A 23023-nucleotide genomic window follows, 5' to 3' on the forward strand; every position below is an offset into this window, starting at 1 on the left:
GTTTCTGTCCATACCATAATATTAAGACGTTTCATGATATACCTAAGTAGCAAAAAAATATTTTTTTTTATATCGTCGACTGGCAAAAAGTATCAGGTTTAATACCAATTACGAGTAATACTGCCTTGAAATATGGTAAGTAGGTAATCAGCGCTGCCTGAATAACTGAATAATCGCAACACTAGATGTTTACAAATGCGTATCCGCTTTTCGGTAGGCCTATATTATCATCTGTGCCTGCCTTTTCGAATTTTATTACAAGGTGAGATGTTATACTTTCCATAGACAATAAAAACTTTGTATTTAAGAATTTTATTCTTAGCCAAACACCTGTAAATAGTATATTATACTTACACTGCATCTTCTATATAAAAACTCAAACATTTAATTTTGTGTTCTCTGAGTTTATGCCCAAAGTTCTATTTTTGTAGACAAACACAATGTAATTTTACTACTTGCAACACCAAATTAAACGTCAAAAAGATGACGTCAATGTCATTGCCAAAAGTAAAACTGGCACAGATGAGATCAAAACAAATCGTTTGAATATTTTGTTTATTTTTATTATTTGAGATCGAATGTGTGTGAAAGTAATTATTCCGTCTATTTATTACAACTTCGCAATGGACTTGGTGAAGTTTCTTGTGGTAGAATATTAACGGTTCAGTGTTTGAATGTATAAAACCGCTAATATTCCCGTTACTCGGTGTTCGTGAGTTCATATCCACGTCAGAAGTGAATTGCTGGTAAAATGGGTCGGTCTAAAGGATATCAGGATTTAGATGACAGCCACATAAGGCCCCGGTCGCCGGGGCCGCCCATGCCTCCACCTCAAGAGATTGAAATGGCATCTGTCTCTGTTGTCCCTGATGGTACGATAACTTTCTTTGGCTTCTATCAAACACTTTTCAATATTCGTAAACGCCAGAGCGTGTGATGACCGTTTTTAGTACAATATTCACGATTATATTCTAGTGAATAGAGTCTAAAATCAGAAATGTTTACTTATGCACTTTAGAAACTCACATCAATCATGTGTCATATAAAAAATTTTATCCACTCAATAGATCTCATTATGTAGTAATTAATTCAAGAAGTGTTTAGTGTTTGTACAAATTATCTTTATTTATTTCTTTTCTTATCTGTCTTCTTTTTATTACCTGTCTATTTACACTACCTCCTTTCCATATACAGTATATTTTATAGATCTCACTACTTATTTATTTCTAGTTTTGGTTTCATATGTAGGAAGAAATTAACCCATAAGATAATTCACTAACTTAGAATTAAAAAATAAAACTGAAAATATTGTAGTTATTACTTTCAAATGTATATCAAATACATTATATATACTAAGTTTCTAAGTACATATGCTTGACAAATTTAAAAGTGAATGATTCCAAAAGTTACTAACTAAGATAATAAATAATATACTCACATATGAAACCAAATGCCAATTAAGTAATATGTAGAAAAAAAATCTAAATTCTCCAAATCTCTCAAAAAATACCATTGCCATTATTAAATTAATATGTGAGTAGGTATCCAAAATTTTTAACCCGATTTTGTTTGCACATTTCAGATACTTTCACGGTCACTCAGGCAGTGAATGCACTAGGTTTTGGATGGTTTCAAGTAAAACTTTCACTCTTCACTGGATTGTGTTGGATGGCAGATTCTATGGAAATGACTATATTGAGTATATTGTCACCAGCTTTACACTGTGAATGGAATATTAGCAAGTAAGTATTCATAATCCATGAAAAAATATTATATTTAACCCATTGCATGTTTGACCTTGTTCAATATGCTGTCTTATGCACCAATATTGGCACATAAGATACTCAATAAGTTAAGGTTGATGATATGCATTATTTACAACTACCACAATAGACTACATTTTAAGTTTAATGAATGTATTAGTTAGCTAGCCACTTATTCTTATTGAAATACAAAAAAAATTCAACCTGAGCATGCTAGAATAAACCTCTTTAAAATCATACAAATCTTTATTATTATCTGATGAAATCTAAATGAAAATGTAGTAAATAATTACTTATTAATCAGATAATAATCTCATTAATATTCTTTTCTTGTACAATTCCAGATATCAACAAGCTTTAACCACTACAATAGTGTTTATGGGAATGATGCTCAGCTCTACTTTTTGGGGTAACATCAGTGACCGCTATGGAAGGAAGACTGTAAGTGGCATAAGGCTTAATTATATTATGAAGTATCCTAGGTTTACCATCAGAAGTTCCATTTGCTCTTTACTAGCCATGAAAATCAGTATTATCTTGCCCTCTACCCACAAGAACTGAAAACACCCCTATGAGAATTTATAAACCTCACAAAGCAGTAGCTATGTTATGATCCCTTTAATAAAAATGCACAAAATGTTATTTATGTACCTATGTATCTTATACTATAAAGCTGAAAAGTTAATCTTTGAAACTGGTACAATTTGAATGATTTATTATTGTATTGGATAGTCAATCTATAAAGGAAGGTTATAGGCTGTAAAACATAATGCTACGATCAACAGAAGCCTAGCCAAACTGATGAAACCGTGCTGAAGTAGGTAGTACTTTACTAATATTCTTTTTTATTTGCAGGCTCTAAGTATGTGTGGTGTATTACTGTTTTACTATGGTCTACTGAGCTCTATAGCCCCAAACTTTCTCTGGCTGTTATTCCTAAGAGGTCTAGTTGGATTTGCTATAGGATGTGTGCCACAATCGTAAGTAAATCAATACAAAATAAGTTTATTAATTTACATAGGTGTAGTAAAGGTCATTAAAATATGTATTTTTAATTAATTTCAGTGTCACATTGTATGCGGAGTTTTTGCCGACGAAGCAGAGGGCTAAATGTGTTGTTCTTCTTGATGTAAGTGATATTTGGAATAAGCGTTTTTTAAATTAATTAAATTACCGTATTACTGCATTTATTTTCTAACTTTTACAAACTAAAATGATTCCAATTTTAATAAACTGCCTAGTTGTATGTGTAAAGATTTATGTATTAATGTTTTTTTTTTTACAGTGTTTCTGGGCGCTCGGTGCTTGTCTAGAAGTAGCTTTGGCGTTAGTGGTAATGCCTACATTAGGAGTGCACTGGCTTCTCGCTCTGTCAACTATACCACTGCTGTTCTTCGCCCTAATATGTCCAGTAAGTATAATGTTTCACTAGACAATTTAATAAATAGATAGTGGTTAAAAAATAATCATTTTCTTTTTGTAATCAGCATACAAAATCTTGAATCCTTAAGTTAAAACTTTATAAAGTATTGAATATCACAATTATCATCCTGCTGCTATGATTCAGTTATACCGTTATACACCTTTCCACACGCTCATTACAGTAATCAGTGGGTAATTATCCTTACCAAATTACACACACACATAATAATTTTAAAATGAACAAATTAAAAGGTGGGCGCCGTGACTACACAACCAACTGCAGCTTTGCTACGAATCTTACGAGTTCAGATTGATTTCTGCAGGGAATAAATACGCTAGTATCGTCTACAGGTAGTTTATTTGTATGTGGGCGTATTGTGTATGTGATATCTGTGTTTTTAAATTCCCTCATAACATAGACAAAATGTCGTACTGTCAAAGAGACCAGTTACATTTTTTAATTAATGTTTATAAATGCTTCATTTCAGTGGCTTCCTGAATCTGCAAGATATCACGTCGCTTCTGGAGAGCCAGATAAAGCTTTGGCTACTCTAGAACAGGTACATACCCACTTTTGATTGTTAATAGTAAACAGAACATAATATATAAATAAGTCGGGTTTTCCTTCCTGGCGCTATAACTCCAGAACGCACGAACTGATTTCCACGGTTTTGCATACGTTGGAAAGTTCTCGGGCTCCGTGAGGCTTAGAGCAAAGAAAGTGTAGGAAAAAATCTAGAGAAAACCAGGAAAATAGAGAAAATCATTGGTGGGGAAACGGAGTTCGCCAGGTTTGCTAGTTATACATATAAAATATATTATTCATGTCAAATTAAAATAGATTTGATGAAAAAGTTAAAAAGTTTTAATTGAATTCTGTATTTGATATTTCAGATAGCACAAGATAATGGCAGGCCGATGTTGCTAGGACGTCTAGTGTGCGACGACTCCGTGGGGATCGGACAGCGCGGCCGACTCAAGCATCTACTCATACCTCATCTCAGGAACACCAGCTTACTTCTCTGGTTTATATGGTTAGGCAACATGTTCAGTATATTGTAATAGAGTTACCCCTAATTACCAAAGACTAGCCAGCCAACTCTTTATTTTACTCAAAGTAATGTTTTGCATTACAAAAATGACATAGTCACGTTGTCACGCCTTTTATCCCCGAAGGGGTAGCACGTTTTGGCACGTAATGCCACTGTACAATGTACTTTAATTTTTTCACAATTTATGTTGCAAATCCCATGTAATAGGTGTATGAATTTTTACGAATTACTTAAGATATTGTAATATCAAGATGGCTCACTACTCTGGCACTATCCTACCATGGAAAGTTAAGGTTTAAGGAAAGTTCTAATACACCCTTTCTTTCCTGATATTTATGCATTGAACATTTGGGTACTAAAGAAACTATACATAACTATAATTACATTTTCCAGGATGTCATGTGCATTCTGTTACTACGGGCTAGTGCTGATGACGACGGAGCTGTTCGAGACAGACCCCAGCGGCCTGGAGGAGCCCTGCGCCGCCGACTGCAGGCCACTGCAGACCACCGACTATATGGACCTGTTATGGACTACACTCGCTGAGTTTCCCGGTAAAAAGTGTGATTTTTCATGTAACTGTTCAAACAATGAAAGCCTGTGCTATTAATTAACCTTTCTCACGACAAAAACGTATTACTGAATGTTTTTGTTTGGGAGTTATACGCGTACATACGTATTACAAACTTAACAAATATATTAATCTCTATCCGGTCGCGTTATACAAGAGTAACCAAGCAGAGAATGCACTTTTACTAGCATACATAAAAAAATAATGGTCAAATACTCAAACGTCACTCAATTTTAAGACGCTCTCAGATATAGTTCTGTCCTTACAAATTCTTTGTAGATGACAGAGATAGCACAATATTAAAGTAAAACTTAAAGTTGAGTAGCATTTCACTATTCGGGCGTAAGTGTGTTTAAATTAGCTATTCGTTGCGAAACCTAAAGAAATATTGGTATACCTGAATTATTACTTTAACATGGTTATTATAATAATATGTATAATATGAGAAAAGTTCTGTAATTTCATATGTTCACATTTATCTCCTCCCCAGGTATATTCGCTACAATATTCATCATTGAAAAGTATGGCCGCAAGAAAACGATGGCGACACAATTTGTTATATTTGCGATGTGCGTCTGTGTCCTTATTTATAATGGAAAGTAAGTAATTTGTATTTCAAATGCATGCCATAGTCATTTAATTTTTCTTTAGTATTGAAAATGTCCAACTGTAATTTGAATTTATTTGTTTTCAGTCGAACATTCCTCACATGCGTACTATTTCTCGCCAGAGGCATTATAGCGGGATTATTTCAAGCTGCTTACGTATATACGCCAGAGGTAAGATGTTTATAACAGATTTACCAGTCAACGAAAACATTTTTACTTCAGCTATCTACAATAATTAAAAAAATCTTCCATTTATTTTTGACCGTGAAACTAATTTTTCAGGTATACCCGACGGCGCTTCGAGCAACGGCAGTGGGCGCGTGCAGTGCTGTCGCAAGACTAGGGGCAATGGTCACACCATACGTGGCACAGGTACATACATATACTATAAAATATGATTGTATTATTTTTATGGCATTTGAACAGACGGGTCACCAAATGATAAGCAATCGGCGCCGCTTAGGGAGCTTGGCCATCACAACTCAAGCAGCCATATTATGTCATACCAGTTTTCTCTGAAGCTATTTTATGAATCTGATTAAGCCAACCTATTCGTTACGAAACATGGCTCTCTCACGTTAAAAATTGTACTTCAACAATATTTTTCTCTGATTTCAGGTGCTGTTAAAGAACTCAATAGTGATAGCAACGAGTGTGTACTCTCTAGTAGCCGTATTGGCGGCCGCTGCGTGTCTCGCACTGCCCATAGAGACTAAAGGCAGGGAAATGAGAGACACAGTCACAGTAACAAACTAGATGAAACTACATCTATGGAGATTGTTCAAATACATTCAAGTATTTTTATATTTGTAAGTCAGATACTTAATTTAAACTATTTTAAAAGAATCTCAATGTTATGACCAATGTACATATCGACACGTCCTAAGTATAAGTAAGTAACTGAAAAAGTTAAATTTTACAGGAGAGCGAATTTAAGATTGCAAAAATTATAAATTGTCATATCTTTGTCATTTTAAGGATTTATGGTTTGAAATTTGGTAACTGAGTTTAAAATTAAGTACAGTTTATGTTTACAAGGAAATTTTGTTTGTAAAGGTTTATGGTTTTGTTTTATAACACATAGATAATTTTACTCCGGTCTTAGAATGTATCAAAATACTCTAACTGCCACATCCACACTTTTTCAATGGAATATTTATCGAATATTTTACGCGATATCCATGGAATAAGTAGTTAAGTGCCTAGATACATTTTACAATTAAAATTGAATCCAGTGTATAAATGTGTAACTACGAAGATACACACTTATGCACCGGGAATGGCTAAAATTCCATAATAATTATCATTAGGACTTACCTTGTCTAGGTGACGAATAAATCTCATTTGGTGGTGACATGGTGAGATTCTGTCGCCTTTTAATTGTATTTTGCTTTAACGATACTAAGAATTTATAGCGTTCACTATATTAATGAAATATAACGCACCGCTCGCGCGTGCCGCTCGCTGTTACCGCGAAGAACTGAGCGAGCGGCAGATGCCCGCACCCCGCGTCTCGATCCCCCGCGTACTACTATTTAACTGGAACTTCCATATTTGTACGTTGTATTTATTTCCTAGCTAATTCAGATAAATACTTATGCGTCTGAAAAAAACCATGTTCGGCTGTTACAATTTTTTTGATATTTTTTTATTGGATAGATACAGGTACGTTGAAGCTAAAAATGCAATAAAAACCATTTCGTGTATCTGGCAGATACATACTTATACTTAGCGGGTGTCGATATGTACTGATTTTGAATAATGTGCCTTAAACAATATTGGCGTGTTCTGAAAACTTGAATCTAAATTTTATATTGTTTTACGACTTTATTTATACCTTATTTGCTTTTTGTGATTTATTTTTACTTCAGAACTCTACTTATGTAATCTCATTTAATCTCTTACTTTCTTTTAATATTTTTAATACTAATGGACTACAGTTTTTTACCTAATTAGTCTTTATGCATCGAATTTTGAAAAATGCCAATGTAAACTCAATGTGGCAAATTACCTAAGGGAACAATTTTATATTAGCAGATCTTTTTATTAATAGTACTTAAGTAAAAATGTATAATAAGGATTGATGTTTTAAATGAAGTTTCTGAGTGATCTATGTTAATGTTGGTTCTGATTGAAACTATATATGATATATAGGTTCGTTAAGAACATAAATTATATTGACTATTAATTATTTCAATTAACTCCATGCCATGAAGCAAGTACAAAGAAGATACCATAAATGGTTGTGTACTGTGACACAAGAAAACGTTCCTGCCAAATGATATTAAAAAGGTGTAGTTAGCTCTCAGAAAGTGGCAAATTAAAATGTGGAGAATTGGCTACGTTTTTGTAGTATGGTATCGCTAGATAGAAAATGAGAAGGGCGTGGTTTGTTACATTCCCCGTAAAGTGTCACGCATTATATTAAAGGGAAAACCAGTCTAGACATTTCCTCTTTGTATGTGCTTCATGCTCGCAACCAACTTCTGAGCAATATTAAAATGGTGCTGTCATTTATACCCGTTAAAAGTAAATAAGCTTTTAGTTTGTAAGTTAAATCATCTCATTATTTATTTCAAGAGACTGCTATGAAGTAGCTATTAAAAAAATACTTAATAATGCAAAATGTACTTAAAATACTCAATACTAAATGAATACTCAGAATTGTATCTGTCCTCTTTAGGATTAAATATAAAATGTCTTCCACTGTTGAAATCAGTATTCAGTAGATTGTAAAATATTATATGCTAAGTTATAATTATACTTAATTTTATAATTTGATTGTGTATGCTAGATCTAGATGATTTATTTCGGAATTTCCACTTCAACACACTAAGCGTGATCGCATTCCAATGACAATAATTAAGTCTGTCATAGTCACGTACTTATCAATCAGATTCCTAATCAAATATTTCCGATAGTTAACATAATCTATCATGACATTGAATCAACTTCTCACACATTTACAATAACAACTCATATTTTAAATACCTACTTTCTTTTTATGAACAAAACAAAGCAATGAATCGATCAAACAAATTCTTCTTACATACAAAATTTAGCGAATTTATCTCTACCTTGTCGAGGCATCTGTCTTTGTAGCTCCCAGCCTTCCATTATTTTTTGTATGTTTTATTATTTCTATAACTCTAGCATTTATTCAGGCATGTTTTTATTTAAGTGCTGTAGCTATTAAATAAGTTAAGGTTGTGACAACATGTACTTAAGCAAATGAACCTTAATGACACCATAATATTGAAAATAGTTCTGAGACAATTATTGTGGAAGAAACTGCATTATCAAACGTTAATTGGTTGTAACATTAATAATGTACCTAAACAGTAATTTGCAATGTAGTTATAATGTGCACTGGAACTGCCAACCACATTTTAGTCATGATAATTTATAATGTCTCAAAAAGTTTAATTTATTGTAAATCGATTAATTTGACGTAATTATTTTAAACTGACACAAAGAAAAATAATGCAGCTAACTACCTCTTACATTTGTTTATTTAACAATACTATGACTTTTTATTGATTTGTGATCAATTATTTTATTTACATCTATAGAAATTGTCTATTTGTCGAAATTATGCTTTGTAAACAACTATTTTAAGGAAATCAAGTTAATTAACACTTTAGAATCAGGGTTTGTAGGTACAAATAGAAAGTGAAATATACATATTTGTAAACCTAGTGTGCTTACTAGCTTATATAGTCATTTACATTCTGTATACTGTAAAGTGCTTTTTATGTCCCTGATCAAATTAATATAAGACATAAATATGTAACTTATGTTCCATAATCCAGACTTGTATTATTATAGATTTTATGCAGTGATGTAATCACAGCTATAACACCAAAAATATTTATGCTTATTTATATTATGTTAAGTTTTACACGATTTTAATAAACAATTATGCACAATTAGCATTTTTATTTCAATTGAATAGTTAAGATTAATTTACGCCTTCGGGAAATATAAGGCGTATTATGTAAGAAAAAATATAATATGGTTAAAGAATAAAATAAAAGAACTATATATTAATAATATAAGAATTTAATTAATTTTAGCTATATTGAATAATACTCACACTCTTAATTATTTTCCATAAGTGTCAGAAGCAAATAAAATTTGGAATCACAGTTTTAATCACACAACTCAAAAATATTTCACTATAGTTACATTCAAGTGATTATTCAATGATAAGCCTAAACATAATAGAATTAAATACCTATGAATACATGCAGTCAGTCAAAATAATGGCGAATCATTACAGTTAGCCTTCAAACGACATTACAAGGATCATGATACCACATTTCATCAATATTACTTGGCTAAATTACTCAATGATGCCAAGTATTTTAATCATTGTGGGCTAAGATTAATTCAAAACAAATAAACATGACCATCATTATGTTCCACTAAAAGATTTTTGTCTTTATGAGATAGAAAGTGTCATTCACTTTTAGTAACATAATAATGTAATAAACAATGGACATGGCAATATATATTTAAGCATTGATTATAAACAAACATAATACACTCAAAATAAACTTAGAATTAAATGAAATACCTGAATTTGGCATAAACTAATACTAAGAACAAAATGATGGTCACATTTATTGCTGGAAAGTCTATAATTGAACCTTAATAAACTATAATAAATATCAAATTTGGCTATTTTCTTAACAGAAATAAACACCCTTTAAATACTTCATAGCCTGTTAAATAATTTTAGGTACCTAGCACTATTGTTTATGAGTCACATTTCCTTTCATACAATTTCTAGATCAATTATGTTCTATAACTAGATATGAATAGCTAAACAAGTAAATCTACCAAATGTGGGGAAAAATGTCTTCATACAAACTGTATTATCTATAAGGCTCTGTACATTAAGTATGAACTGCAGCCCCAGTTCTGTTATACCTAATATTTACCCATAGAAATTACATACTAAGTAAGTAATCTACAAGTATTAGGTAAGCTAATACCCCATTTTTTTGAGAAAACATTGCACATTGTGCACATTACAATAAATTTTCATTCATATATTGATTTACCTGATAATAACACACATACACTTAAAAATTACATTCACAATACAATTATCTTTAGTGTGTGATGTATTAACATAAATATTATGTATACTGTTCAATTATTACATTTTATAGATACAGATTACTCAATATTATAACTTATACAATTTTAATATGAAATTTGAACATGCTAGGTAGAAAGTTTCCCTTATAAAGCTTTTGTCAGCATATTTGTAATGCTGTTGTTATTGAGATCAATAAGTCAAAGACTCCCAAGAATAGTCAACTGAAATTATAACTCAATTATTCAATGTAAGTATAGATTCAGCTATCATAATTGTTAACAATAACTCTCTGCGCTTACTAATCTATTGACCATAATTAAGACCCAAAGCTAATTTATTAAAATTAACACATACTTTGTCCAACTTTACTGAAATTGTAATGTTACAATTTTTTTGAACTTAATATGTGAATATTTACCCAAATAACTCACTTGAGAGTTTATAGTTACTCTAACAAAACTGAACTTGTACATTATATATAGCATAGTCGCCCAAATGGATTTGACTCACAAAGTATCAATAATTTCTTATCATTAATTAGTACAAAAAGAAAATAACCATCAGTTGATAACTTAAAAATATTTCAAAATCTTATTTATTATGATACGGTGGGAAATCACTATAATAATAAGACGTGCCTACTTAGATATGACAAGAAATGGAAAAGCTTGTAATATTTACAGAATTATTAAACACCTTAATAACATGTCTCAAATATACATTATATTCATAGAAATACTTCATATAAATTAAGAATGATCATTGAATTTAATTTTCAAAGCTTTAATCTATTTGTATTAAGTTGTTAAACAAGCTTGAAAATGGTTTAAGTTATTAAGTAAAAAGATAAAACAAATATCAGGATATTTAAATAATATTATAATCTATCCACTACATTTAAAGCTGCCTTAATGTGATCAGTAAAATAGATGTGATAATGACGTAGGATACAATTAATCAGGTTAATATTTCAAAATTAACAATGGGCATATGTTTGTACTAAACAATTCTGAACCTTATTCAATCATCATCTAGTTCTATAACAATTGGTTCAACATTTTCTGTTGCCTTTGTATACTCGTCCTTTAGTTGTGCTAATAAACCACACTTTGGTATTTTAAGTTCCTCAGCTTCATCTATTAAAATTTTTAGCTTTTGCAGTCGCCCAATGTCAGGAGCAGTAGGAAGCAGTATGTTCTTTGTTTCAGTCATCCACTTGTCGAAACTATTGACTCTAAAATCTATGGTTTGCAACATGATATGTAATTCATCCATATCATATCGAAAGTTTAATGTCTTCTTGTCCATTGGGCATTGACATAAATCATCTGCATGTTGCAAACATACCATATGCTTACAATCCATACACGACATAGAAGATAAGAAACATGTTGTTTTACATACTTCACAAAGTCGTTCATCATCACCTAACAACTCAAATGCAGTTCTGTGAGTTCTTGTAAGACCTTTTTTCAACATTTTAGCTCTCAAAGAACCTTCTTCAGCGGTAGCCTTTACTAATTCTTTTTGTGTTTCCAGAGCTGTTTCCAAATCTAGCCGATCTCCTTCTAAAGCCATTTTACAAATAAGTTCATCATGAGAAAAGACACAGAAACGTTTTAGATTTTTGTAATGGGTTATACACTCACGTCCAATCTTTAGCCAGTCAGGAGGCGCAAAATTTACAGCTTCAGCAAAATTGTATCCTTGATTAAAACCTGCATGATATGCCCTGGGAAAGGTGACTACAAACTCACCAGCATGTTGATCAGTTCTATAAATTGGTACACCTGCAGCCATTAAGATATTTGGATTCATAATTGTTACTAGTTGGTGTAACAAATCAGGCTGTGATTTGAAAAGTTCAGGAGCTGCTGCCTTCATAGCGGTTTCCAATAACTCTGCACCACTGCCTGGCACTCCATACCAAGTTTTAGCCTCACCCCAATGTAAGTAATTAATGGAGTAGCTCCAATGATCTTCATTATGCCAGCAAAATGCCGAGAAGCACATTCCAACATACATCCATGGTACTGTCATTCCAGATATATCTGCATTTATAAATCGTAAGACTGAACCATCCAGAACAGGTAAATTGTTTAGATTCCACCCCGAATCTACATATTCTTGGTCACCAGGATAAAGATTTATTGAAGATTTTGTAGGAAAACCTGATCCATGGTCCATGGAATGTAAATCAGCACCATACTCTACAGTAACATCTTCTTCCACTGAAGAAATTATTCTCCAAAATTCTTTTTCAGCAACTGTTGTTGGTACAAGATGTCCAGACATAGCAAAGTAATCAGATTTAAATTTGTCTGCCATTTCCCCAAACTGTTGCAAAGTATATTCTCTTTCTGCCTGAGCAAAGCCAAATGCTTCAGCAGGTTTATGAACTTCCTCAGCGATACAACAAGGGCAACGCCAATCCCCATCTGGTACAGCATTCAATGGTGGTCTTAAACAAAATGTATGATAGGTATCAGAACATCCATTACAAATCAAGAGCAAATCATCTCTATTATCTTTCTGGCAGATAGCACACTGATATACTGCTAGTGGATCAAGATCATAGCGAGGTCTCTTCCTAGATTTTGTAATATCAAATTCTTCATCATTTAATCCAGGCATTTTTGGCCCCGGTCCATAGCAGGCTAACCTTCTCAGTTCTCTGTTTGGTGTCACTTTTTCGGTATCTGTTTTATTCTTAGAGTTGTCCACATCCTGTTTAATATCAGATCCTGTCTTTGTTTTCTTAATACTTGTGTGAGGTTTCTCTTCCTTAAAATCGTAGTCTGTTTTAATTTTCGTTATTCTTTCTATTGGTACTTCTGTTATTTGAGGCTTACCTACATCATCATCTTTTATTTCAATTTTAGGTTCAGTCTTTTTTACAGTTTTCAATATGTCTGCTTTACTTTTCTCAAAAATTTCGTAAGGGAGAAGGATTTTTTCATAATTGCTTTTTAAAAAAGCCAATGTATTCGCATGAAAACTGTAACCCATGGCGTTAGCAATTTTACGCCATTTTTTTGGATTGTTACATGCCTCAAAGCCGCCCTCCTCATCGACCCAAAATTTTAGACAATACAAATCTAATGATTTGTTTTCAATCATAGGGATTTTTAATGGAGATCCTTGTAGTTCCCAAAACTTTAAAATTTTCTCGAGGAATATAAGTTTGAGGCGCGTTATAGCTTCTAACTCGTTTACTTTTTGTATCCTAGGAACAAATTTTAATTTGTCCACATCTAATGAAAATGGTGGCTGCCAGCGCGATGGAGGCTTTATTTTGCAGATGCCTGTCCTCTCCGCAACTGGGCGAATTTTTGCTATATATCCGAGAGGATCTAAGAACTCTTCGGGTGTCGGTTCAAACACTGGTGCTTCAGGAGGTGGAGTGAAAGTAAATTCTGCACTTTTGTGCATGGCATTCTTTTGTATATTCTTGCTATCCATTTTCACTAAGTACTAACGTAACGCCACGAGCTACGCTTATGTATATTTCAAAATAAGTCTCTTACGAAAGTACATGAAACATTTCAATCGGAGTAAAAGTCTACGTGACTTCTCGCCATGTGTAAATGGCTCCTAAAATGTTAAGATAGTAAAATTCACTAGTACACTGCCATTATTGTATTCCGCATTAGGACCAGGCGATTAGTTATAAAATCGTTCAACACTGCTTGACTTAAACACAAAACCCGAAAGTATAAATAATAATGAAACAAAATTACTTATCGATTAAACGATTTTCGTTTACAAAAGCGTATCGGGCTAGTCACACAATATCACATCCAGCCAGTTACTTGATAACTCACTCGACTCGACCACGGCGGTTCGTTCATTGATGATGCCTCGTTCAAACGCAGCTCGCTCGTCAAAAAATAACACGCACACATTTATACGATAAAACACTATCGTTGACTTGCTCTTCGGATCTTCCTCAATCCCATTGGTTATTTTGTCGGGATGTTTGCACGCTTTCGGTAGGGTAGTGTGGGTGATGTGTAAATGGATTGAAACATTATAGTGGTGTCCTTTTCTAATTACTTTTTCACAATTGATGGAGATTAGAACACGACGCTCACTATATGAGATTTATATACGATTAAAAACTGTAGTTAATAATGATATTTTATTCTGTCTGTTTTTTCAGAAATCTAGGCAGACTAGAGAGGCAAAGCAGTTTCAGTGTAAATATACTTAAAATAGTAGGTACTACTATAGCGCGGTAGCACAAAAAAATGGCCGTGTAAGCACGTATTCATAAGTGAGACTACATACTGCATACAAGGCATAGGTGCCGCATGCTGTATAGGTAATACGTACATAAATACCTTCCTATTCATTAACGACACATAAGTACTTATTGGCCACGGATTTAGTTGTTCAATAATTTTATTATTATCTACGTAAATTTATTATTAATCTACTTTTTATTACAAAGATAATGAGACTGATTATAGAAGGTACCCTATTCAGAGAAAACATAATATGGATCTACGATTTACCTACCCATCTACCATTATGGTAATGAGGTTAAAAGGCATTGATAAATGCAATAATATATACCTACACATAATTATATATTTATAGAGGCTGGGAACAACATAATAAAACCCCATTTATTTCATGAGTGGCAATGTTGACTTAATCTGAAAACCTTTTGATTGAAGAATGTCCGAAGGTCCTTAGATTGAAACTATGCTCCCATGCGCTTATTTATTTAGAATCTTTATTTAATAGGTACTTAGATGATTAGATGTTAAATAAATCACCTAACAATTTACATGCTCATGTATTCTAGGTACTTAATACAAGTGAGTATTTTTAGCAAATAAATTTAGTTAGTAGCAATCCTTTTTTAATTATTTTATTATAACAAGAGGTAACCTACATTAATCAATAATTTTATTTTTGTTGCCAGCGCATGGCACAACCATCGGCCACAACATATAGACAGACAACGTACGGGAACCTAAAAAATATTTTACAATAATTCATATTAGTATAAAATAATTACATATTTTGATTAACAAGTTACCTACAGAATGTGTCACACAAATATTATGATGTGTAATAGTTGCACAATTTATATCTGCAAAGGTTACATTTATAATATTTGCGTGACGGTTAAACATAATAACTCAAATTTGTAATGAGAATTAAAATGAATTGCTTTCATTTCTTTTTCTAATTTTCCTACTGATACAAAACAAGAATTCTATAATTTTATAAAAGGTAAAGATATAAACGAGTCATAATAACGAAGGTCCTTGAACCGTTTGTTTGATGGATGCTAAAGATGCCTTCTGATTATAAAATAAATTAAAAAAACTAAGGGATCACCCTTCGTCACGAGACACTGGGCAATTCAAGAGCCCAAGGTGCTCAATGGAAATTTTAATAATAGGTTTAATGTAATTTCCAAATATTTAAACGATATTATGTCAATATGTGCGCTGAACTGCTGATGAATGTACATTTTATCTATCTAGTGTTCTACAGGCACACTAACTCTTGAGTTAAAACACATGCATAGATCAAACGTAATGTAACAGAACCTAGTAAGTATAAAACTTTGCATGACATTATTAATTAACCATAATATTAACATAAGTATATTAATATAATGTGTATTAAAATAATATTAGTAATTATTTAGTCGTCAGTTCTGTCAACACTAAAATGTCAATGTACGGAACTACGGATGACAGATTGATTGACGGACAGGCACTAGACGTCAAAAAATATAACCTCAATTTGGATATCTTTCAGGTCTTCTCGTTCAGTTGTTTATCAGTAATTATTGTTAGATTTTCTTATTTTAATAATATAGGAAAATGTTAAATTCCTTTCGTGGTGTTTGGGGAGCAAATATACAGCTTCAGCAGATAAGATGTGCGCACAGAATAAGAGGCAAAGCCCCTATATTCTGTCGCACAATAAAGGAACGTTTAGATGAATTAAACTATAAAGATGAAATATACACGACTAAAATTGATATTGGTTTGCCTCAAATGAAGTAAGCGTGTTTACTAATGTAGTTAAATAATAACATAATGTATTCCCTGACTAATTACTAGCATATTCTTAGTTGCCACTTTTGTTTCTTATTTTATTACTTTATAAATGTTTTTTTGAGCTAACAAATGATTTTATTCATTTAAGTAAATTATCAGAAAGTAGTCGTCGGTCAAGACTGGATCACTTAAAGAAAATTAAAGCTGATAAGAATCTGGAACAACTGGCACGCAATCATACATTAGAAATTGATCTAGATGAAGCTAAAAAAGAATGGTTGAATACTTTGGGGCCTCAGCACAAGAAGCAAATTGCTGATCATTATGGCATATTTGAACATTTGTATGGAGAAGGGTACTTTATACCATATTTGAATTTGGAAGTGTTATATGATTTGAAAAATGGTTCTTACCTCCCTGTTTACACTGGAAATGACATAAAGCCGGCTGAGGCACTTGAATATCCGATAGTTAACTATGAATCTGACCCTGACAGTTTGTGGACACTGGCTCTCACTAGTCTAGATGGTCATTTAACCGAGGGTGATAAAGAGTATGTGCATTGGCTTGTGGCAAATATTCCTGGGAACTCAATAGAAAAAGGAGATACTATTGTAGAGTACTTGCAGCCAATACCATTGAAGGGCACTGGATATCACAGATATGCTTATGTGCTTTACAAGCAAGATGGAAATATAACTTATGATGTAACAAAAGGTACTGATTTTGATGAAAGTCATTTTAAAAAGGCAACTGTTATAGCTAATTAATACAATCATTAAAAATATTTTCAGTGACTGCAAAATCACCTTTAGAAGATAGGACATTTGTGACGAGGGACTGGTATCAAAAGTATCAGGACAACATCACTCCTGCAGGACTTGCTTTTTTCCAAACCAACTGGGATTTATCTGTAAGGGATTTCTTCCACAATGTACTGGATACTAAAGAACCAGGTAAATTAACTACAAATATAATTTGTTAAGTTATTCTTTAATATATTTATTGATTTTATTATTCTCTACCTTTTCAGTTTATGAGTATGACTTCCCCAAACCCTATTTGAGGCCACAAGAATGGTTCCCCCGCAGGAAAGCATTTAATTTGTACATGGATAAGTACAGAGATCCAAAGCAAATCAACAAAGAGTACCTATTGCGCAAGTTGAAGGATGAGGATCCCTTCAAGGCACCACCTCCACCACTCAAGTTCCCCAATGCCCAACCGTTCCCTAAGAACATGCCTTCATGGTTGAGACTACATGAAAAGAAGATTAGATTGGGTTGGGGTAGAGTTAATGATGTATAATGTATAATATAATTTTTAAGATTTAATAAATAATTAGGTAGTGCTAATATACTGCTCTTTTATTTGGTGAAATTCTTCTACACAAATGTCTGTTATTCAGTACATGTAGTGTTTGTGTAAAAACATTAATTTTCTCTTTATAATATTAGTTTAGATATATCTTCTACATGCCCCTTTTAATTCCTATATTACTTAGCAAAAATAATCCTGATAAATCCTGCCTACAGGTATGATAAAAGTATATACCTATGTGTCAAAATTAAATGAAAACTGGCATCTGTCGCCCTTTATAAATGCACTGGGATTGCTCCTCACCATCTCTGTAATTGATTCTTAACAAATGAGGGGTTAGTATTATATGAAATAGGAAAAAGATCTTTTTGATTAAGGGAATTTGGGTCAAAAGTTTACATTTTGTGATTATGTATTGAGATAAAACACAAGGTCTGTTATGTACGTACTTTTATTAAACATTAAAATAAAAAAATAACTATCTTAAATCAGACAAAATTTCTTAATTATTGTAACGAAATCAACGAATTTGGTTCTTCTCAGTACTAAAATAGAAAAGTTACACCTAGAAAATTATACGCAGTCCGTCATACCATACAATACGATAATTTATTTTGAGTGTTGATGAACAGAAAAATTTGGGAACAAAATAAAAAAAATGCAATCCAAAAATAATGACTAAGAATTTTATAATAAAATTTTAATTTTGGTTAAGAAAATACATAATATGGCAAAACGAAAACTAGTACATTTTGTATATTATAGTAACAATAAATGCAGTGAAAGTAAAAGCTTATCGTTATTACACATAGACAAGTGATTATAAAACTTGTGGATATAATTATTGCAAATAGTAATCTGTTATATTAGTAACTATAGTTTTGTTCTACAGACTTCGTTCATTATACCAATAACATACTATTTTATATCTATAAAATTCTATTACTTTATGTATTGTTGTAGCAATTGTGTAACAAGCACCTGTTTTACACTATAAACATTTTCCAAATATCTAATTGTAAATGAACATTGCACAAGTGGACATTGTATGAAATACATTTAGTGCTAGAATATACACATGGGTTTATGTTTCGACATAGTTAATTATAATACCCACTCCATATTATAAGTATGTTACAAAGTACTTTAGATACCTAGTGAATTTGCAACTTTGATTGCTAATTTGATACCAAATATTGCATATAGTTTGGTGTGATCTAGTCAAGACCAACATCGTCGTCTGTGGGGGCCTTTGGCCCGCCCGCTCCAGGTGCTGCGCCGCCGAAACCTATAAAACAAAATACAAACATTTTAGGTTTTTAAAGATCAGCTTTAATTTCATAGAAGAATTATTTGTTATATTTACCTGGGAAACCACCAGCTCCACCTTTGCCCAGTTTAGATTGTAGTTTCTCTATAACTGCTGCGATTTTAGGATTATTCTGATACTTGACGAAGTTGGCTGGGTTAGACGAAACATCTTGGAATGCAGCAGCTACTTCTGGGTCCTGTGGGCACAAATATATTTTAGTCAAACATAAGCAGAATATTGTAAAAATATGTGAAAATTGCTTATTGTGTCATTTGTGTCTGAAGGGTAAGATTATTAGAACATACTATTACCTGGAAAGCTGCCATGATTTCCTGGTCAAAGAGTAGGTTGCTGAAGTCCTGTGGATTTAGGCCGGCAGGGAAACCACCTGCGCCGCCTGCTCCTGGGAACCCGCCAGCACCTGGAAAACCACCGGCTCCTGGAAAACCACCAGCTCCTGGGAATCCACCAGAAGGTGGTGCGCGGGCGTTGGCTTCAGCTTGTGCACGTGCTGCGCGAGCTCTAGCTTCCTGCGCCTTACGAGCTCTGCGCAACTTTTCACGATGCTGAAATCAAACATTTTATTGTTTAGCATTTTACTTTCTCATCAGAATGCGGCCGATATTATGCAATGGAAGTAGCAAGAGGTTGTGAGTTCTGTCTCTGTGGTGGATAGAGATAGCATAAAGTGAACATTAAGTGCGTTTTGCACTTGATTGGATCTATTTGCACTTGCTATGCCACTTGCACTTCTAATAGATATGTAGAAACAGAAGTTAGTAAATTTTTAAGGATAGGTAAATGTAATCTGCATTAATTGCAATTAAACTTTACCTCTCTTTCTTCCTTCTTGCGTTGAACACTAAGTTTGTGTTGACGTAGTTTCTCGGCATTAGGCTTGACTTCAGTAAGCCATTCATTAGTTTGGTCATCATAGTCAATTTTAAGAGATTCACAGAGATCGTGAGAAGCTTCCTCAAACTTGCCCAGTAACCTGTAAAATAAATTTAATCAGATATAAATTATTACTTTTGTTTTTTGAAATCGAGTTATTATTGTTTATTTCAACTGTTTAAAACTATCCTTGAATTTTTAATGGCACTCAGCCATTTTTATTCAGGTAGCATTTGTTTGTTGAATAGATCATGTTAGAGCAAAAGCTTAACAAAACGATAAAGTGACTTTCGGCCATATGATTTGTATGACTACATAGTAAAATTAAAAAAATGAACTACCAGACTAAGAACCAGTGTTCAGTACATAAATAAGGTATTGAGATTTTCTTATATTCCAACCTGTAAGCTCGCCCACGGAACTTGTATGCAGCAGCACTGTCGCAGTTGAGCTCAAGCGCGCGCGTGCAGTCTTTGATGCAAGCATTGGGTTTGTTCATCTTTAGGTAGATCTACAGAAAAATTCACTAGTTACAAAAAATGTTAATACTTAACAGTTCTTTTTGAGTTATTCAACATCTTGGTTGCTATAGTAAATTGCCACAATTGCAATAAAAAGTACCACTTATAAGCACATCATGACAGAAACATTGAAAACATTTTTAATAACAAAATATTATGTATACTTCAATGTTCATTGATAATCCATACCTGTCCTCGTTTAGCGAAGAGTAAAGCACTCTGTGGATTGAGTTGTATAGCTTCATTGTACAGTTTGATGGCTTCATCATACTGTTGCTCGGAGAAAGCCTTCATTGCCTCTGACCTCTTCTCATCAGACTGGTCTCTCTCCTCATCTGTCACCTCTTTAGTTTCATCTCCCATTATCTGAGCATCATCTACTTTATCCGCTTCTATGACACCTGTGACAAATAAAAATAATGGTTAGAATTAAATTCTATGACAAATGTTAGGGAGGATGAAAATTAGAAAGATATATGAACTACAAAAAATATGGTTTATTAAACCTATACAATGCCTTTTAGTGAAGTGAAAATTTTACTATACTCAGCATTTAACTTTGAAACAACTCAACCAACACATAATACTTAATTAAAATCATTTCCATTGTTATCACATTTATTATTCCTCAGTGTATTTATAAATAACAATTATCTTGGCCCATATACATTATTATGTACTGTTTTTGTAACTACTGTTTAAAACTCAATTAAAATACTATTATGAGAACCTGTTCTCACAAAGTAATAGTGCTTGATTATTAGATTTGTTTCTGCCTGTTGCTTTGCCTGTATTTTCGTGGGATAAAAAGCCTATGTTTTATTCCGAACCATAATCTACCCCTGTTGAAATTTTATCTTGATTCCTTTAGCCATTTTGACAGGAAGGAGTAGCAACCAAATATACAAATCACATTTATAATATTAGTAGGGTTATGAGTGGTATTCTCTTATGTGACAAGCTTTAAAATTGACACTTACTTCAATACAACTAGGTATTTTTTTGTATTGCTGGAATGACTCATGTAGTTTTATTGGCAATTTCTATTAGTGTGATTAGCATTATAGTAAAGTTGCAAATTACTTTGCATCTTGTGGTGTGGCTGTTTACAAGATTTGTAACAAAATTATACAAAATTATTATCAAGCCTGATACCTTAGTGACCTCTGACTTTGTTTCATAAAGACTGGATTCATTTACAATTAACAGTATACAAAGTATTATTTTTTAATATATGTGTTTAGACATATAAACATGTTATTTTGTAGTCTACCACTGAATGAGTATCATTTATCAATACACTGAAGATAGCATTACCTTGCATCTCAAGAATATGTAAATAATAATTAATATTCACCTTCCATATCCAATTCCACATCAGACTCAGCGTCAGACTCCTCCCCAGATGACACTGTGGCTGGTTCTTCAGCATTGTTGTTAGAAGTAAAGCTGAAACTATGATGGAAATTATGGCTAGCAAGAAACAAATAGAAACACTAATTTTAGTTTGTTAATCAATTCTAAAGACAATATTCAGTTATTCAGTTGCAATTCATGAAGTTCTCAATACATATTAAGACTTATAATGGTTTATTACTTTGGTGTGTTAATTTTAATAAGATAATGTCACTTAAAACTATACATATATGTATATAATCTAAAAATAACTTTTAAGAAAGTTCATGGTAATATTTTGTATTCTGATATTGAAATATGTATGTTTTAACTAATAAGTGATGCTCAATATAGTAACTTACGTATCCCCAGCCGGCGTGAAGTTCTTAGCACTAGGTGTCGGCCCCGGAATAGTAACCCCCAGAGAAGACAAGTATTCTTTGAAAAAACTTAATTTTGGGTGATGAATAATCTGCGGTTCTCCTTTACAAAACTCGACGAATGCTTTCAACTGGTTCAGTTGCTCCTCGTTGAATGGACAATTCATTTTGACTATCACTGATAAAGCTGCCGGCAAAGTGAATAATTAACTCAAATGTACTATCAAAAATATGTGTTTAACGATGTTCACCAAATACAAATTAAATGCAATATGTACTAAGAGTGTTGTTGGGTATAGTAAAATAACAAGAATTTCCTCACTTTCTAATTAAATGCAAGAATACTGCACTGCACCGCAGTAAAACAAATAAATTGACACTTTGTGACTTCGTCGGATACGGAATTTTCTCGCTTTTTCTATAACCAGTCAACCACAGATAATAAAATATAGAATACCATTAACAAAAATCATAGATTTTTTAATTTTACATAGTTGCTACTTTTTGATTCTATTTTGATCTGCATTTCATGCAAGTCAAGTTTTTAATTCTATTCGATCTTATGTTTGTTTTAATTTACAAATATGAAAAATAGAGCTATCTATCTAACCATCAGGAAAGTGGGTAGTAATTCGTAGCCCGTTGT

General features: G+C 32.6%; 4 protein-coding genes and 1 long non-coding RNA gene across 5 annotated transcripts in view; 2 read left to right on the forward strand and 3 right to left on the reverse strand.

Annotated features, from left to right (window-relative positions):
• Window positions 1–23023, reverse strand: part of LOC126912687 (uncharacterized) — a 346191-nt gene that overhangs the window by 197729 nt on the left and 125439 nt on the right. The gene's annotated exons all lie outside the window — the stretch shown is intronic.
• LOC118281664 (synaptic vesicle 2-related protein) lies at window positions 486–9345 on the forward strand. The gene is made up of 13 exons (XM_050705971.1): window positions 486–872; window positions 1583–1742; window positions 2108–2204; window positions 2619–2743; window positions 2829–2892; window positions 3049–3174; window positions 3674–3745; window positions 4080–4219; window positions 4631–4791; window positions 5299–5407; window positions 5503–5587; window positions 5699–5788; window positions 6035–9345. The coding sequence occupies exons 1-13, from the start codon at window positions 752–754 to the stop codon at window positions 6170–6172; spliced, it is 1488 nt and encodes a 495-aa protein (XP_050561928.1). The 5' UTR covers window positions 486–751; the 3' UTR covers window positions 6173–9345.
• On the reverse strand, window positions 9461–14910 carry LOC118265124 (lysine-specific demethylase lid-like). The gene has a single exon (XM_035577841.2). It carries the CDS (start codon window positions 13986–13988, stop codon window positions 11547–11549), a length of 2442 nt encoding a protein of 813 aa, XP_035433734.1. The 5' UTR covers window positions 13989–14910; the 3' UTR covers window positions 9461–11546.
• Window positions 16247–17912, forward strand: LOC118281674 (39S ribosomal protein L38, mitochondrial). Its single transcript, XM_035602321.2, has 4 exons — window positions 16247–16557; window positions 16704–17272; window positions 17350–17511; window positions 17589–17912. Exons 1-4 carry the CDS (start codon window positions 16376–16378, stop codon window positions 17861–17863), a joined length of 1188 nt encoding a protein of 395 aa, XP_035458214.1. The 5' UTR covers window positions 16247–16375; the 3' UTR covers window positions 17864–17912.
• Window positions 18311–22843, reverse strand: LOC118265008 (hsc70-interacting protein). The gene is made up of 9 exons (XM_035577692.2): window positions 22700–22843; window positions 22360–22564; window positions 21960–22057; window positions 20792–21003; window positions 20483–20592; window positions 20022–20181; window positions 19499–19753; window positions 19242–19383; window positions 18311–19163 (listed from the first exon to the last, which is right to left on the reverse strand). Exons 2-9 carry the CDS (start codon window positions 22542–22544, stop codon window positions 19093–19095), a joined length of 1233 nt encoding a protein of 410 aa, XP_035433585.2. The 5' UTR covers window positions 22545–22564; window positions 22700–22843; the 3' UTR covers window positions 18311–19092.

Source organism: Spodoptera frugiperda, chromosome 28 (assembly GCF_023101765.2).
Source record: "Spodoptera frugiperda isolate SF20-4 chromosome 28, AGI-APGP_CSIRO_Sfru_2.0, whole genome shotgun sequence".
In the NCBI taxonomy this organism is placed as follows: domain Eukaryota; kingdom Metazoa; phylum Arthropoda; class Insecta; order Lepidoptera; family Noctuidae; genus Spodoptera; species Spodoptera frugiperda.